General features: G+C 34.8%; 1 protein-coding gene across 1 annotated transcript; it reads right to left on the reverse strand.

The window, feature by feature from the left end:
• Nucleotides 1-8604: 8604 nt before the first annotated feature.
• Nucleotides 8605-16859, reverse strand: LOC149782228 (uncharacterized). Its single transcript, XM_089935094.1, has 6 exons — nt 16774-16859; nt 15334-15563; nt 14212-14301; nt 13759-13936; nt 9754-9842; nt 8605-8691 (listed from the first exon to the last, which is right to left on the reverse strand). Exons 1-6 carry the CDS (start codon nt 16826-16828, stop codon nt 8605-8607), a joined length of 729 nt encoding a protein of 242 aa, XP_089791220.1. The 5' UTR covers nt 16829-16859.
• Nucleotides 16860-19647: the final 2788 nt, after the last annotated feature.

Raw genomic sequence — 19647 nt, forward strand, 5'->3', positions numbered from 1 at the left:
CTTTACACCATGCTACTTTAAAAAAAAAAATGAATTATCCCCATTGGGGTAGGTCCCCCCAACCCCCCACCCTACTTTGTCAACTTACCTGCCACATTTAAATCTAATGGAAGGCCCTGCTGTAAAGCCTGTTAGTAAAACTACCCAACAAGAGGATTTCATACATTTGCAACTCCTAGGTGGATGGTAATGTTTTCATTTTTGTAATGTAGATTTGGACATTCTTGCCACCAGTATGGAATATGTGTTTCAGAAACACAAGCAGCTTTCATCAGATTTGCATATAGGTTTTATATGTTGTGAGTATGTTGTAGGAAGTTTTTTTAAATAACATCATATGAGATGATGCTAGTGGAAATGGCAGAAAAGTGTCTGTATTGTTCACCAACTACACCTTGTTCTTACAAAATGTGGCTGTTACACATTCCCATGATGATGTCACTGACAGCCATCAGTGAGGAATGCCCCAACAAGCATAATACAAATTGCTTCCATTGTAATTGTTACAATTCCATTCTGACCACTCCGGTGTCCTAGTGGTTAGAGCATCCGCCTCAGAAGCGGGAGGTCATGGGTTCAAACCCCAGCCAAGTCATACCCAAGACTTACAAAAATGGTATTAACAGCTACCTCACTAGACGCTCAGCATTAAGAGGTTAGTGTTAGGACTGATCGGCCTGGTGTCAGGATAATGTGGCTGGGTGCAACATCATACTACATGTTTGCAGCATGATGCCCCAGTGCTATACATCACTATAAACTGCCACACTGCAGACATCGTAGCAATATGACTGAAAAATTATTCAAGCTACGTTAAAAATCCAATCACACACACACAATTCCATTCTGCGATCCAGAACCAACACTAATTCCGTACTACAGTTCTTGCATTTCAATCCAATTTTGCTTTTGAAATGTAGTGCCACTCAATTCATAATGAACCCATTCATTTCAAACACTCGCAAATACATATTATTCCTGTCTACAACTGAAAAATATCTATATAAAAAAACGTGTAACTGTGTTTTATGCAAGGGCATGGAGATGCACAAAAACTTGCACCTGAAGCTTGAATAAATCCCCGACTGTGGATAAGACTTTACCCATCGATTACCCCAGCTTGGGGATAAATTCCGACCGTGGCGATTTATTATATATCCTATGACTGCTCCAGCTTGAGGGCAAAATCCAAGCACATCCCTAAAAAGATAACAAGTATAGCGGCTCTTTACCTTCTGTAAATGCCACTTGAGCTTCCTGATGCTGTTGTATCTGCCATTTGACAGAATCACGAATGTGGATATATTTCTTAATTGCCTCTAGTTGTTGAGTTAGTTTAGCTGTATGAAATTCCTTTGTGCAGACTCACTCATTATTAATATTACAACAGTGATTTAATTACACATTACCTATCAGCACACCGATGAGAAGTCACTTATTTTATAACACACCAACAAGCTTGCCCCTTGCACCCCCCCCCCTTTTTTTTTATTTGGGCACCTGTGGACATGAATCTGCAAGGCTCAAATTGTCATTTTTAATATAAGATCTCAACATTTTTAAGGCCTTAATTTTAAAGACATCCTTAAAACCCCCAAAAGGTTATCAACTGGATCACCAGCCTTCGTTTAGAGTAACAGCAAGTATATATATATATATTTAGGTCTAAGGAAACACAATAAAAATGTTTGATTTAACAATGACATATTTGCCTCAGGTCTGTGATCCTGAAGTGAATATTAACTGTCCATTTATTTTCTTGGCTTTTCTTTACTAGGAAATTGATTATAGAGATTTCTGCGATGGTGAAGGCAATGTAAAAATTGGTTACTATAACATACTTTTTACGCCATGTTTGAAAAAATAAATCTAATGGAAAGGTTATAGTCTGAAAATCTTCATTAAATTAAGTTAATATAGGGGAAAAAACTTTAAGAGTTCATAAATATTTTTCAGTGCTGAATAAAGATATAACATAACACTTTCTGCTGTGATTTTAATAGTTTCTGAGAGCATGAAAAATTTCTAGAACTATAATGTATAAATGTTTTCAAAAGATTATATTAATATGAGGGAAAAATCTGTTATGAAATAAACCGACAAGATCTTGTATGAATTCATGTTATCTTTAAATATGATATTTGTGTGAAAATATCTGGAAGAAAAAACAAGATGGTGCCACTCACACATACAATGTGGTTGCCACAGTAGCCATATTAAGAAACTTTTTATCGCTACTTCTGAATGGATAATTGTGTCAGCGTGTCAACATGTGTACAAAATACTTATGTTGATGTCTAGCAGGTCCTGAATGAGAATTATGGTGCTGTACAGACATCCTATAAGGCCACCAATGTGGCCATCCTGAAAATCTTGTTATCACTACTTCTCCTGAATGAATCGTCATATCAGTGAAAGACTTCTTATGTCTAGTTGGACGTAAATGAAAATAGTGCCAATCTAACCTCCAATATGGCTGTTTTAATGGGCATCTGGAAAACCCCTTCCTTGCTACTTCTCCTAGATGGCTGATCATTTTGACATTGTGCTTTCACTAGATGACCTATTTGATGTCTGGTTGGCCGTAAATGGAACTATGCATATGGTTTTGATGTCTAGTTGGTCCTAAATGTGGTTTTTGCTGCTCATAAACTTCTAATGGTATTATAGTTGGTTCCTTAATGAAACTGCTGTACAAAATTAAAAGGCCTTCTGACTTTCTATCAAGTTGGATACAATTATCTTTACCAGCTAGGATTTCTTGATCCTCTTTTTTATACATCAACCCTTCGCATATGTAGTTAGCTAAAACAGTATTTTGAACAATTAATTGCCCTCTTGCAAATAAAATCCCAATTGCATTCTTTTACCAGTGTGAGAGCTCCTTATATAAGTAGCTAAGTATTCAGTAACTGAATTTCCACATCCACATGCATCAACTCAGAATTAAAAGTTGCAAAACATATACAAATTTGAAAATCTTGAGACGTGTCACTTTGCATGGTGGGTGTTATGATTTAAATGCAACAAGGAAATTGAATTAGGGTTAATTTCTTTAAGCTGTATTCAATCATGGGTCCCTGGATTATAGAATGGTCTAGGCATACACATCACTAATCAACTCTCTCTAGTCCAACCAATGTGTGTATATGGGAAAGCTTGCCAGTAGCGTTATGTGTGTTGATTTCTTCCAATAAATATGTTGGCTGCCATGTAAAGTCTATGATGTCCTGAAAAATGGTGTTAAGCTCCATACAAGCAAGCTAAACAATCAATGATATAATGGAACAGTAGACACCATTTTAGCTAAATATGCCAAGAATTGATTTAGAGACTTGGTTAGTGATGATGACTTAAAATTGGCAAGGGATTAAAAAGATAAAAGAAATGACCTTTCATGGCACTGTAATATAACAAATGAGGAAAAACAAAAGTTTATTGCATTTGAACCTTTTGTTTTTTCAGTTTCAATTTAAGTCATAAGGCCCCTTATTTTGCCTTACCAAACATATAGCAAGTTATTACCTCAAACCCTAGCACTAATAATGCCTCACAAGTAAGCAGTCTTTTATGAAGTCTCAGGTCTGAGTATATGTCTAGCAATACTTATGTCCAGTTTGTTTATAAAATTCTTTCTCACATGGTACAGTTTTCAGAGAGACACGATACATTCAACAAGTGTGGTAATGAAGGGACAGGCATTCTTTATTTATGCACACATCCCAAAGGGACATTGCTATGTTTGAATCAACACTGAACTGAAGAATGGAGCATCAGTTGCATCAATTAAAATATTGTGGCCCACACAAAATACTGCAAGGACTATAATCAATTTATGAGTGCAATGGGCATGAATTACTGTAGCAGACTGGAGGAAGTAATCCGAATTTATTAATATCTTGAAGCTAAATATAGTAAAGTTTTCATCTATAATCTGTGGAATCGTTTTTGCACACAGTTTGCAGGATTTGTCTTTGGGTCATCGTTTTTCTTTTTCTTCATCTTTCTAGCTTATGGTATCTTGATAAGTCTTATGGTGCCGTGCAACTGCACTTGATGATTACCACAACCAGTGACATTGTATCAAATCTTCTGGGATCAGATGATTCAATGCAAATTCCACATAACCTATCACCATCCTCATGTTTGCCATCTGACTTACTAAGTTATTTTGCCTAAATAATAATAAAAACAATCTGGTCTGATGTATTGATAGCGTTCTGAATGACCATAATATATTCTCCGTATCTACTCTAGAAAATCCTGAGTGGATCGCTGTTTGGTTTTAATAAACCAAAGTAATCCAATGAAAGGCATTTTACAGACACAAGTGTCTGTTTCCTGTATGCAGTGATTAAATGATAGTATTATGTCTTTATTTTTTTAAAACTGATGATACATATGATCACCTTCAATGTGCAATATTAGTTATGTTAATTAACGAGTGGGCAATATTTGAATTTCAAAGATAAAAGTGTATGCCATGATCACTTTAGTAGGATGATTTGTCAAGTGAGGTTATCTTTTCTGTTTGAATAAATATTGTTAACTAAACTATTTTCGCAAGTTATGACATAAGAATGATTCAAAGAAAGAAAATTCATTAAATTGAACATATAAAATGTAATACTGCAACAGAGTCTAGATGAACTATTTCTTCAGAGACACAATCCAGACTCTGTGGCAGCAAAATTATCAAATAGGACACAACTAAGAGACAATCACATTTTCAGTCACAATGGTTTGACAATTATCAATGGCTTGAATTCATTGACTGTGAAGGCAAAGTGATTTGCAGTTACTGCAAAAAAAGTTCCCAAACTGTCACAGATTTTAAATTCTACCAGTGGATTTGTAAGTGTAACTGACAAATTCAGGATTTAATCAAGCAAGTCTCATGATAGTATTATACCTAATAAAGCAAAATGTAGCACAGTATATTCATGACACTTAGGCCAGCATGTACAAAATATTCCTCAAGTTACAGTTGCTAGCACTCCACTAAGAAATGTCATTTTATAATAAATAAAAATGTAATGGAAAAAAAATCGATAAAGTGATTGCACTCTTTAACATAGCCTACTACCTAACTCAATAATGAAAATGATTTGGTTCATTATATCTTTGTGTTTTATGGAATAAATGCATACATCTGATTGAATTTTAGGCAAGAGACTGAACTTTTGGGTTAAGTTAAAATGTATGTGGAACAAATGCATTTTCTAAAACTACTTGTATCAGTGTGCATTGTGACTTTTCTTTAAGATAACTCTAAATGGTACTGGGTATATATCATTTTCTTCAACTGCACACTGTTGTCTTCCATTTGATTTGATGACTTACAGCTATACTGTCTACACAGTAGGCCTCAGTATCAGGAAAAATTCTGTATACTTCAGTTACAGCTGAAATAAGTTTTGCATTAGTACCTGAATCAGACAAAAAAGGTTGTGTTCTGGTGTGTGAATAGAAATGGCTAAAAGTAATATAGACAAAAGCCATAAGAGTACACAAGTTACATATGAAAACCACCAATTCACTTGCATGTGTGGCATACAAGTTCAAAGATTTGCTTCATGTTTATTTCTGTACACACATTGTTCAACTCCTAAGATATTTTAAGAGCTATTTCTCTATTGTATGCATAATTCATTTACAAATGTGATTAGTGGGCCACACCGAAGGCCATACTATTAGTTCACTTGGCAATATGGTAACGTCAGCTGAAAAGCATAATCATCCATTAAAAGAGCATTATGATATGAACATTAGGTATTTAGAACATATAGATTTTTCTTTTCCAAATGGAGTCCAAGTAATTATTGCCCAATCCAGGTATAATTTTGTACACAAGTAAAGAACAAAATAAGATAAATCTTCATTTATTTGCAATTGACAATACACTTCTTAATGAATATACACTTTTACATTTATTTTGTATCACTTGAATAAACAATATTTCTTTCAGTTCATTTTAAACTTTTATTTTATATCACTTGAGTAAACAATATCTCTTTCGTTTCATTTAACACTTAGAAACAGGTTCTTCAAGTTACAATAATCAACTCTGGAAACAATAAACAAACTGGAACTTTTGACCTAATTATATTACATTTACTAGGGTTAAAACAATAAATTCCTTAACATAATAAATTAACAGTTCCAGTTAATCAAACACAAAATCATCTTTTATACAGGGTGTGAACTGTTAATATTTACAGGATAAAGCTTATAGTTTCCAAATTGATTGAAGCTTACATGTTGCAGTTGCTGGCACATATCTATTTCCAGCATGGTTTGCATACATTCCACCTTTAATAATTTTGTTACTTCCCTACCCCACCCCATTCAGTAACAAGTATCAAAAATCAGGCTCATTCTAAGGCAAAGTCTGTAACTTGTGTACCACAGTCATCAGAGTGACAAAGATGCAAAACTTTATGATGCCTGTCAAAGGAAGAAAACAGTTTGTTGTTTACCCAAGTTTTGAACCAGTTAACTTGAATTCTCAGACCATCAATTGCTACAGCCCCACTAATAACAATTGTTAGGGAATAATGAGAACTCACCTTCAGTTATCTGTGTATATATATAATTTTAATAACCAAGAATACCGGATGTCTGGGAACATTATAGCATTCAATGGTAACGTCAGAACTGAGATGAGAGAATTAAACAAGCATAGTACATGACATAATATATCCATAAACTATTGACTGGGAAAAATACTACAGAACACCATTTCTGCTGGCAGTAAGATGTTGAACCTATATGTCATAAATATCAGGTTGGACATCTTGGACCAGTAATATTCATAATGGGCAGTACCCACCCCCCACCCCCCAAGTGAGAAGGGCCTGATTTGTAATCTAAGCCACCCAACCTATCACAGCCTTTATAGTACTTAAAACAAATATTGAGTAATAGTAAAACAAACTCTGAAAGTTATTAAAACCAATTTGTTATATTTCCATAACTCTGCATAGTTAACTGTGCAAGCAGACTTAAACATATCAGTGTATGACAGTTAAATTGAGCTATAGCATCGATTAACAGAAGCTACGAATTCATCAACAAGCAGTGAACAATCATCTTCACAATAAATGTCAAACATTAGCATCCATAAGCTGTCAAGACAAGTTGTTACACTGGATATATAATCATCCATTTATTTCAAACAAGCTGTGAAAAACGAACCTCACGTCCGCTATATGTACGCTGGCCATTGCAAAGGATGCTTTAATAGATTAATGTTTATCGTCGTGTCTTGACAACCATTTTGCGCGCGCACACCGGAAAGTCATGCTATATATTTGTTACTTGTGAACGTATTCGTGGGCAGTACGCTATATATTGTTCCCGGGGCCGTATTCGCGGGCAGAATGCTATATGTTTGTTCTTCGTGAACGTATTTTTGGGCAGTTACTTTGTCATCTTCAACCTAAAGGTCAAAACTGCCCATGAAATTTATATATCTGCCCACGAACCGAAAACATGAATAGGACTATAACATAAGTGTATATACTTATTTTCAACATATACATAATTACTATGTAAGAAATACAACCTATGTATATGTATTTTGATTTGAAATGTAAACTATATCATGTCCTTCCCGTAAACCCACTTTCGGGATGACTGCCCACAACGCACCTAAAACGTGTATATATATATATATATATATATATATATATATATATATATATATATATATATATAAAATCGGAAAATACCAGCAGCAGTATTGATCGTGATATTTCCACCGTGAACTGCGTTGTCACCCTTAATCTCCAAGTTAAAGTACTGGGCGCTTGGTGACGTGTAGCTGTTTAGTTCCGAGTTGGTACACAGCGTAGCAGACGCGGAGTCTGAATCATCCACAAATACTTTTACGGTCAAATGGTTACATTCGGCAGCGCTGATACCGTCCGCTTGTATAGTGAAGGTCGTCTGTTTAACGATGAATAAATACTTCAATAAAAAGAACTAGAGTAGTGAATGATTTGATAAATGTTTGCATAGTAAAATAGTACTGTCTGAAGTTACTGTTATGAAGCGACCTTAACTTTTAACATCTTGCTGACTGAATGAAATCCTTGCGACTTTCATTCCATTTTTGAATAGTTAGATGCAACGTCCAATATTCGAACAGTAGATGTTTGTATTAGAGGAATAGGACCCAATGTTGACCACAAACACACACATACACACGCACACCTACGGGTCATAGGAATACAGTCTTCAAATGAAAGCTTTGTCATAAATATTAAAAATGGATTCTTTAAAAAAAAGTTGTAAACAATGCCACAAATAAATTCTCTAAAATCTTACATTTACTCAGAAACTCGCGTGTATATTATCAATTAGGAGAAGTGTCGGCATGTTTTAATGCAGATATTACAGAGTATTAATCACTTTCATAATTCATCATCATCATCATCATCATACTCATCATCATCATGCTCATGATCTTCGCCTTCTTCTTCCTTTTCTTCTTCATCATCATCATCTCATTATTATTATTATTATTATTATTATTATTATTATTCACTCCCCTGATTATGGTTTTGTCGCTGGTTACTCTTGGCCTTAAATCTCAAGAATTCATATGGTATTCTTTATGCCATGATAACTTCGGCTTCTAGAAGTAGGTCTGGCTTCAAGGTAATTTCCATTTTTCTCCAACTTAACCTGGATTTGTCAAGTATTACTTCAAGTGCTTCCGCTACAATTGGTTCGATCTATGTCTTTTGTGCAGACTCAAGTTCTTTTTACAGATTACAGAGCTTGGTTACTTAGTACCTTCCATTGTTCCCCACGTTTGGCTCCAAATATTGCTCTATTAATGTTTACGTATCCTTGTTTCTCTGACATTCCGTGCTATTTAATTATCTGACATTTTGTGCTGTTTTCTTCTCTGACATCCTGACTGTTTCCTTCTGTGACACCTTGTGCTATATTGTAATCTGATATCATGCTCTATCTCTTTGGTCCTTCGATCTGGATACTTGATTCCCAAAAAAATATTCTCCTTCTTGTATGCAATGACTTTTTCTGAATTTTTATCCTAAAAACTCGTCTGCAATCGTTATTCCATATTTCTAAAATAGCTGAGACCGTCTTTCTTACTTACGTTGCACTTATTAAGTGCTTAACCTTGTCATCTTTATATTGTCATTTTGTACACTATCTTGCACCATTCGGACCGTGATTGTCCGGTCTTGAATCGACATGAACAGCTCTTCCTTTTCACCACTTAACACTGATGCGATCTCACTGTCGTTTTCTCCTTTAAACTGACGAAGAATTTCCGTTTGGCACCATCGCAGTGTTCATTCGCTTTCTGTGTTGGTACTCATACCCTTTGTTCTTATTAATCTACATATCCGTTTTGAACCTAAGAGCGGGTATCTGTGCGATTCAAGCCTCTTTTTCCAGTATTCGTGTTTATGTACGTATTACCTCTGTCTGATTTTCAGTGCCAACAATTCTCTTTCTTGGACCATAGCGTGTGTTTCAAGATCATGTCACGTTTTCGGAGCTCCTTTCATTTTGACATCAAACAGCATAATCTCATGAATCATGTTTCGATCTCTAAGATCTCTCCGATCAACTTCCGGATCTTTCTGGTTACATACCAACAAATCACATACAAGGATTGTTATATAGGCCTTCTTATTGTAAATCAATGCCTTACAAATGTTTATTTTGCGTTTTCTGCATTTTATCAGTTATTATTATTATTATTATTACCTGATCCTGCTGACACCAGAATCCTGCTTTAATCGTTGAGCCGGAAGATAAGTTGCTAATCTGTATTGTCCTATCATTAACTTGTATACCTGCAACGGGATTAAATTTTATCTGATCAACCTACCTTAGCATGAACCTACATAGTCTTTGATTGCTTGACTCCATATATATATATATATATATATATATATATATATATATATATATATATATATATATATATATATATATATATATCGATAAAATACTATTAGAGTTATCTTTCAAACGAATATTACTCGATCGACTATAGTATAGCACAGCATAAATTGATTTAGATATTTGAAAAATACGAAGATATTTGAAAAATACGAAGAAGAAAAAGAAAACAAATGAATAATGTTTAAGGATCGCCAAAAGGGTAGAAAAAAGTCGCAATCTGTATATATAGTTTTTAAGTTAGACACTTCGGCTTCTGACACACAACGGCACAGTAAAGCAAGCATAACAGGACAAAATTTCCACATGCAACCAGCTGATAACTTTATGTTCATTTAGGCTATCTTCAAAGGCAATCATGCGTGAAAATAACGTGACTTATTTCCCAATAATTGTCTTGTTAACTAAGCGCTGTATTGGCCTCTGAACGTAAATTCATTGATGTTCTTCCTTTAATGAGCAAGGCAATGCTGTCTATTTTATATGTATCACTGACTTTTCAATTCGAGTTATGAAGCATACGCGTAATCCCCGAAATCTTTTACACTACAATTAAAAAGGTATTCGTAGTATCATAGTTACAGGGGTGCAATTATGATGTGGATGCGCTGAATATCGAACATCACTGTTTGAAAACATTCGTGAACTAAGTTGTTTTGATTTTTCTAACATTCATTATATTACTCGTGTACTGGATTGATTATTTGGACATACCATAAAGGATATATACGGCTCTTTAAGCCTCGATAAGATGGGGATTTATATTTGTCATAAACTTGTGGGTGCCTTTATTAGAATGATATTTATATTTGAATAGCTACGGTATGTCATATTTTTGTCCATAAGTGTCTTCACATTTCCATCTCCGTTCGGGTCCGACTATTGGCCAGGAATGTTGAGAATCACATACAATTAATGAAATTTCAGAAACATTAGCCTATTCATTTCTTTTGATTACCCAATTTTATCGCCACAGCAAAATCACATGAGAGTTGAGATAAACTGAAATTTTGTTAGACCGCGAAAATTAAACATGCGAATGTCAGAGCTCATCAAATTGCGAACACTGTACAAAGGGACCATTTTCATACATACAGTACTGCACAAAGAGGAATATTTGCTCAGTAAATTTGCATAGCATGTATCTCTAAATACGGTATTTACGCAGGGAGTAATATTTGATCTTCTGAGGCATATTAAATCTCAAGTTGTGTGGGGTGATATTCACTTTACAAAACGGGAGGGTCGTCTACCCATTCATCACAGTCTTTGCTGATAACCAAGGCTCGGAAGATACGAATAATTGTAATTTGAACCTTCCGTATTTTTTCCTGTATCTTAGATAGTATCGATTTACATAGTACGTATGATCAACGTTCTTTAAACTTTTATTTTCAAATTAGGAAATTGTCCAAAAAGAGATACAAACATTTGCTACTATTGATACTTTAATTTCACAAAACATCTGCTATGAATTCTCTTGATATATTTAAACATATTTTACGGATATTTGGTGATAGCCATTGTAGATAATTCCTCAATTGCTGTCATAATAGTAACATCTATCAGACTGAAAATCAAAAGTTGTCTACTAGAAATAGCAAGATAACATATAGAAGACGGGTGTCGTAGCTACAGGTAACTAAAATGAAAACGATTTTAATAGTAAGATTGTCTGTCGAAGATGGATGTACTATGGGCAACTGAAGTAAATCTTATGTGACGTGAGTTTTCATGTCATGATTCTTGTTGCACTGTACCTCTCTAATTATTGCACCGATCATACCAAAAGAAATTAAATAGGAAATCCGATGAGTATTGATGCTTAGGTATACTATCAAATCACTATTCCGTCTGGAGCGGCCATCACACGGTTATCTACTATCCATCGCACATTTATCTACTGCCTAAAACCCACATTTTACCATCAACCCGCCGTTTGGACTGACCAAGTTATTCATCAACACGCCGCTAAAGCGACCAATACCCAATATTTACTAATACTCTGTGTCCAAGTTATCTGCACTCCCCTCGACACAACTCTGTACGATGGATCAGCTAAGTAAAGCTCAAGTTGCGTGCTTGCACGTTGTCGTCATGTGGTTTGATCAGATACATACAATATGTCTAATTAAATAGCATACGGTGTATGCGTTAAAGCGTAGGGGAGTGTGGCTCTTTTTCCTCTCGTACGATAAACCGAGTAGATCACGGTGTGGGCATGAAAAGGTCGTAAAAGCCCGAATGGGTGCACACGACTATCATCAGAACTCGGGCAGTCAGCCAGTCTTGACATATTCCATCATCTTCTTTCCTCTCCTTCTTAAACAAATAACGGCGTAAGACCAGGGTCCAATACAACCATTAGCTCAGAATCTAAAAGAATACGTAAACAATAAAAGGTGTTCCAAAGCACAGGCCATCAGGCCACCGGGTGGCAACGATCGACACATAATAATAATTTATAAATAGGACTCGACAACTGACCCCAAAATTAGTTAAGTGAACAAAGCGGTCAAAACACCAGGCCATCCAGCCCCGTTTAACAAGGTGACAATGGTTGATACAGAAAATATAAACCAAACATAGTACCCTCTAACCTGAGCCACTAAATAATACAGAAATATAAGGTGGTCAAAACTCCAAGACCATCAGATCATACAGCACGAAACGGTAAATATCAATCCTTCAAACAAAATACACAAAACAATACGTTGGTACCTCTAGGTTTGAAATAAAAAAACACGGCTCTTATAAGGTGGTTAAATCACAAAATCATCAGACCACAGCCACATAAGATGGCATTGATTCAATAAATAAGAAACTAATCCAATGATCAAAGACCAAACGATTACTAGCTTAAAAATGTCCCGAGTAAGGAAAACCATTGCAGAAACCATTGTCTCCTCTAAACTGCATTCTCTACTAATACATAGCATGAAAATACAGGTAACCTTTTTCCTAATTACGTCCAAAAGGGACTATTGATGCAGGTTATTGGATAAGAATAACAAGTAGGTATTGGATAGGAATAAAATAAAATTGTGCTAGACAGTATAAAATGTTTACATTATATGTCATCTAGAGATCCATACATTTGTCATTATGGAAATGGTGAACAGTAATACATTATAGGTGCTGGGTAGTATATAAAAGAACTGACATACTATCTAAAATTGTTAGCATTAAATTTCCCGTAGAGGTCTATACATGTTTGTATAATGAGTAATGTTAAATGCCCTATGTGCCCCAAGTGGCATATCGCATTACTGCCATCTATCTATACACGTAGTGGAGCAATCTATCTCATTATTCAAAGCAGTGGAAAATTCACGTTTCTACCTGTGTTCCAAATTTTAATTTTGTACCTTAATTGGTACTGCATCTATGCCCACTTCCAGTCACCCTCTGTGTGTGTGTGTGTGCGTGCGCGTGCGTGTGTGTGTTTGTATGTGTACGAGAGAGAGGGTCAGATCATGTTTTGTATGATAACGTTATCGAACATGGAGATTCCTTACGTTGCTTTGCGGTGATGTTCGTTTTGCAATTTCTCGGCTAGTGTTGTTTGTTTCAAAGCAAATCCATCAGGCACAACAAAGGACAACATAGTAGTTCCTATAGTGTGGACGCAATGACTGAGACAGAGACTGAGAAATGAAATATAATATTAGCACCTCTGTTAGATTTGCCTGGCGCGTGGATGATTAAAATGGATCCTAATCCCCGAACCTTGTCTTAAAACAGCTCAGGGAATACAGCCCCATACCAGCAATGAATATTAAAGCATGTCCTTTAAATGAATCTTACGTGCAATCACATAATATTTATCCAGATCGACTTCTTCATCGGAACTGATATTCCTCCCGTCATACGCCATGTGTTCCTGAAGGAAGTGAAGTGTATCGTTAGTATCGAGAGTCATATATTTTTGGACGGAAACCGGTGTGATTTGGAAATCCTTTTCTTCGATCTTCAATATTCCTTCCTGTAATAATAATAATAATAATAATAATAATTATAATAATAAGAAGCAGAGGAAGAAGAAGAAGAAGAAGCAAAGGAAGAAAAAAGAAGAAAAAGAATCACCATCTCAAACAGGAAGCAAATTCTTAGCCAATTTTAAAAATATGTGGACAAATAAAACTCCATTACTTTAACCTTAATCATTTAAAATTCTGTAGGAAAGGAAGCTAAACTATCTTTACTCCAAAAGAAATGTTTCGTATTCAGATACTTGCAAATAGCCTTAGTCGAACCTACCAATGTTCTGGCGCAGTAACGTCCCACTCTCTTGACACAGCGAACAGTAAAATAAGATCTATTCTCAGCGTTTTGGTAGTATTTGCTTTCCTGTAAAACATACAGCATTTTTCACTTATTGTTACTCATTGTGAGCCGTTTCAATTGAACATAGGCTTTTACCGAATATCAGGCAAGTCTGAAAAGATCACTATAAGTATTCAAACGAGTAGACTTTTTAAAAAAAATATTGTATTTACTATGTATTAGTTGGAATAATAACTGCCATTGATCTAATGCATCCTTGTAAGGTAAAGACTAACTCAAAACTGAGAAGTAAAATAAATATATATTCTCTGTAATATTTTCACAAACTACAAGTGGTTTGCAGATATTTAAAATAGATTTTGCTTTTGTCCGAAAACAAACAATGCCTGAAAACATTCAAATTATCAAAGGTCAGGCAGATAATTGCCACTCACTCGCCATGTATTCACCAAACATTTGCTCAATATCGCTTTTAAACTATAACCCATGAACTTCTGGCCTTTATGTCATATCTCTTTAATCAATATTTAAGGTAACAAGTCCCACAAGAAACTTCGAGATCTTCCTTGAAGGCGACAACTGCAGTCTTCTGACTGGGAATTCTATTTTTTAGTACGATCTGGAGTCGAATGAAGTTGTATGATTTAGAAAACTGTTGAATGGATGCCTGTTGGCACTTGGTTATGATGAATATAGCTAACACAATATTTATGATAGTTATCGCTTCGAAAATATGTCCATGCATACACATTAATGAAATTTTAAAACGCATTACTCTAAGATCCAAAAGGTTTATTTATATTGCTGACTGTAAGAATCTTGTGGTAAAATGTATTCATGATGTAAATAATTATGTCCACTAGTTAAACTGTTACGGTATGTTTCTAAAATGCGAAATATATGCGACAGAGGAAATATGAATAATAATTTGGGAAATATTATTTTCATATTACAATCATGATTATATATTAAAATATGGTATAAATCAAAATCCAGTAATTTACTATGGGATGAACATTAGGAAAACGCTTATTACAATCAAGATCTTGTATTGTTCATTGACATTTTACACCTGGACTGAAACATTCAGCTTACATTTTTCTCTGTCAATGTTGAATTCACAGCATCCACTGAACCGTCCGTCAGAGACTGGACAACGTACATGTCGCTGTCGGCACGTATGTGCGGATTTTTCATCAGGTACAGGTATATCCATTTCTCTCCTTTATAGAATTGAAACTGTAACTCCTCTGGAAGAACAACATCTAGTTGACGCTTGTTCTTGTCATTGTTCTTATTTCTCAGCCACACGTACTCAGAAGTACCTAGAACGAGTAAATAAGTAGAAAAATACTTAAGTAAGTAAATACAATAAATCAATAAATAGTAGTTTATCTATCAATCATTGAATGCATAGTACGTATATCTCACTGAGTCCTAAATTTATCTTATATTGGAGAAAGCCGCAAAGGGTGCTATCATTATCAATCACTCTGACAATTTCAGTCAAAAAATCAAAGCACCTTCAACCTCAGAACGCTAAAACTGTTCCCAACAAATATAATTTATTGTAAAAAATTACAAACGTTATGAAGCACCATGCAAAAAGTATTGCTTTGAGTTAATAAATCAAAAGATCTATTATCGAAGTAAAGTATCAAACAAGCGGTTGATCGAATAATGTATGAAATGACTTTACAAATAAGCGCAAATTAAAGATTTTCCGCGTGTGACAGTACCTAGATCTCACACGCTGTTGACCTAAAATACACAGGCGTGTTCTTATGCACTACGAACACAAGAAAAGATGGCACAAAATAGACGCCGAAGACTACTCTTCACTAGCAAACATGATTTATTCATGGCATCAAAACAGTCGGACAAAGAGATGAATAAGGTAGATTTTGTGTTGTGATTACAATTCAATATATTTCATTCAATACACGTATAAAGAAAATGATATAGTGCCCGAAAGGAAAATCAGACCAGCATTACAAACTAATTAAAATTTATATTTGGTAAAGTTTTTTATCATGAAAATTTATTGTGCCATTGCCTAATTTTGGTACTAAGAGGTAATACCACTTCTATGTCTCTCTTATTCAAAATCGATTTCATAATTAAAATAGAACACGCTGATATATATATATATATATATATATATATATATATATATATATATATATATATATATATATATATATATATATATATGCTTCTTGTAGAAAAAGGCCTGTTGTATGTTGTGCTATCATCAGACAATTGTAAGAAAGATAACATTCAAAAACATTGGATGTCCGTTGAGGTGAATATGGCTGGAGATGAAGATGGCATTCATAGAAAATATTGATAAATCAGTAGCTTTGCACAAATTTAAATCTATCGGTGAGAGTACTGTTGGGGAATCTTCAGGTTAACATCATCCGTCATTTGTTTGAGAATACCTCATTAAATAAAATTAAATATCTTCCATTTCACCAAATAAAGGAAAAATAAAGGAAAATTCTGCATAGTAGAGAAAAGGGGATACTTCACCTGCGTCCCATACAGCTACAGTACAAAACATGAAGATGAAATGATAACCTTTCATTTTAGTACGTTATACAGCTTTGTTGCCTTCTACCTAGAAAGTGAATAATTTACTTCCTTCAAAACTATTACTTTATATAGATACCAGAATCAAAGGAAAAGTACTTTATACCAAGCCTATTGTGTCTGCTAATCTGCCTAAAACGGATCTTCTTTAATCCGTAACGAACACCGTTGTTTGGATAGAAAGCAGATAAATACAGATGAAAATTAAGTAGGATAAGACGATGCCCTATCGTATGCATGTCATAAAAGACTATGTATATAAGGTCTTAATCATGATTATTTTCATGAAACGAGAATGTATTATCACTTAAACTTTCTTAATCTTCTCAATTAGATTATACGATTATCTAACACTTGCTGTCTGCCTGTCATACCAAATTATGTAAATACGGTCCTAATCATGATTATGGCAATCTAATGTCGCTTAATCTTTATTAATCCTCTTTGCTAGATTATACGATTATCTAAAGTTTTAAGTAATATTAAACATACTGTACAGAGCTGTTAATGTGAATTCAATAACTCTAGTTTGTATCTCTAAGCCTTTTATAAAGAAATTTATAACACCTTACAATTTATCTTGTGAATTATTCAGCATAATGCACCTATACCAAGATATAATAACACGTTTAAATGAAACGTGATGAAGTTGCTGTCGTGCTTAGGCTTTGAGAATGTGAAGTGGCAAATTTCTGGTGATCTAACAAGAATACATTAGTTGAGACCAGAGAACCATTAATTAGATTTATGGAGACAAGCGCGTATCATATCGCCATACTACCGTGTACGGTAATGTCCTTTAGAGGGAGAATTTTGTTCCTAATTAAGCATTTGTTTATACAGCAGCCAGGCGGACTATTAGGGACAAGGAAAACTTCATTTTTCATGGTAAATTGTCACAATTGAGAAATCGCAGAAATTCTGTTACTCAAACTACCAGGTCAAACTGACCCTGACTTTGGCGCTTCTGGAAAAAGGCGGCAGAGATATCTGATTCTGATTGGTTACGTTAAATAATAGGCGTGTTTCCCACACAAAAATTTTCTAGGTTTTAAAAATTGCCACATCGGAAATTTTAATCAGTCTAAGCTTTTCTAATTGAGAAACCAGAGTAGTCTCGGGGGATTCGCAAGAAATTCCTCGTAAAAGAACGGTTGTCCAAAGGGGACTATTGTCGAAAGGAACCGGCGAAATCATTTGCCGATTACAGGGAGGAACGTTGAAAGCAAAGGTAGTGTGACAATTCCATGTAATTGGTTGACGCCATATAAAATGCTTTGCTGAAGTTATTTACTTGTAGTTGCATGAATCTTTTTTCTACATTCGTGTAATAATTTGCTTTATGAAGTATAACTGTGTTGAGTTTATGCATAGGAAGTCGTACATTAATCTTCTTTAGATAAATTTGACGAATTGTTTGAATTTGTCGTCTTCTTTACATAAGAATTATGTTCTAAGAATTTAATACATTACATTAGTTATTATGATTACGAGAATCCGTGTGAATTCGCCGAATTTAGAAGATTTCATGTATGATTAAGAATAAGTGTGTATTGACTGAAATGATTTAGTAATTGATTGATGTGATGTATCCTATTTATTCGCTGTGTAAATTGAGGCTGGCTCAAAACCCCAGGCCTCGCGTATGCGTTAATGTGTAAGGTCAAGGCGTAACGAATTAGCCATTTGGCTAACTAGGGTCATTATAGAACATGTGAAGTCGATTGATAGCCTTAGCATCTGTTTAGCACTGATAATAAAATCTGATCACGAGGGAGAATAATGAAGAATTAACTGTTTCATAAATAACGGGAAATTTAGGTTGTCTCTATTTATATTTATTTAAAAGGGAGAAAATAGCTCCTGAAACGTATGATCCTGAGACGTATAATCCTGAGACGTATTATCCTGAGACGCATTATTATGGGACGTATGATGTGATGTTATTCTGTGACGTATACTGAGAAGTATAGAGAGGAGTGCAGTGAGACGTATAATCCTGTGACGCAATCCTGCGACGTATTAATTTCTGAAAGGTATTCTGAGAGTATCCTGAGACGGATGGTGGAAAGTATCATCCTGAGATCCAAGCGTCTGAACAGCTACAGTGGCAGCAGAACAACTGAGGATGAACAGGTTATGCAGTCGTACAAGACGTTGACTTCGCTTGTTCACTCGATCCTATGATGAACTAAATCTATCAGTAAACAGATCGGCTTTTTTATTTAAATCTAATTGCGTTTTCTTTGTATTTCGGTGAAAGTTAAATTTCTAAAAGCAGAGTATATTCCTGATGTAATGAATTTTCACAGTGCTTTTATGTAATTGATTAAATTGTTTGTTTACATGTACGAGGGCTCGTGTTGGTTTGTTCTATATACCTGCTCAGATCTCTATCTATTTCACTATAAGTTTCACCACTTATATTTATATTTACTCGAACCGGGCAATAACATCGAGGGCGGTCAACCCCTAGATAACGAAAACCAAAAATTTGGCGGGACACCCACCAGGGACAATTCTCCCCCCCCCCCTCCCCATTACAGAAAATATGACTAGAAATTCTTGGATTAACTTGCAAATTGTGTGAATCTTCTTTACATTAGTTTAATTTTCAGAACAACTTCCGGTACAAAACGGGAATAATATTACTGCGAATGATCCTACTCATTTGGAACATTCATTCTGTGTCTGTCACAAATATGATACACATTTCTTATTTTATAACAACAACCATGACCACATTTACTCTGATTAGAAACGTATATGACAATCAAAAGAATTTATCATTTGTTTGCGGCCAAGGCTACTTCT

This window comes from Sinohyriopsis cumingii, chromosome 15 (assembly GCF_028554795.1).
Source record: "Sinohyriopsis cumingii isolate HCF-2022 chromosome 15, ASM2855479v2, whole genome shotgun sequence".
In the NCBI taxonomy this organism is placed as follows: Eukaryota; Metazoa; Mollusca; class Bivalvia; order Unionida; family Unionidae; genus Sinohyriopsis; species Sinohyriopsis cumingii.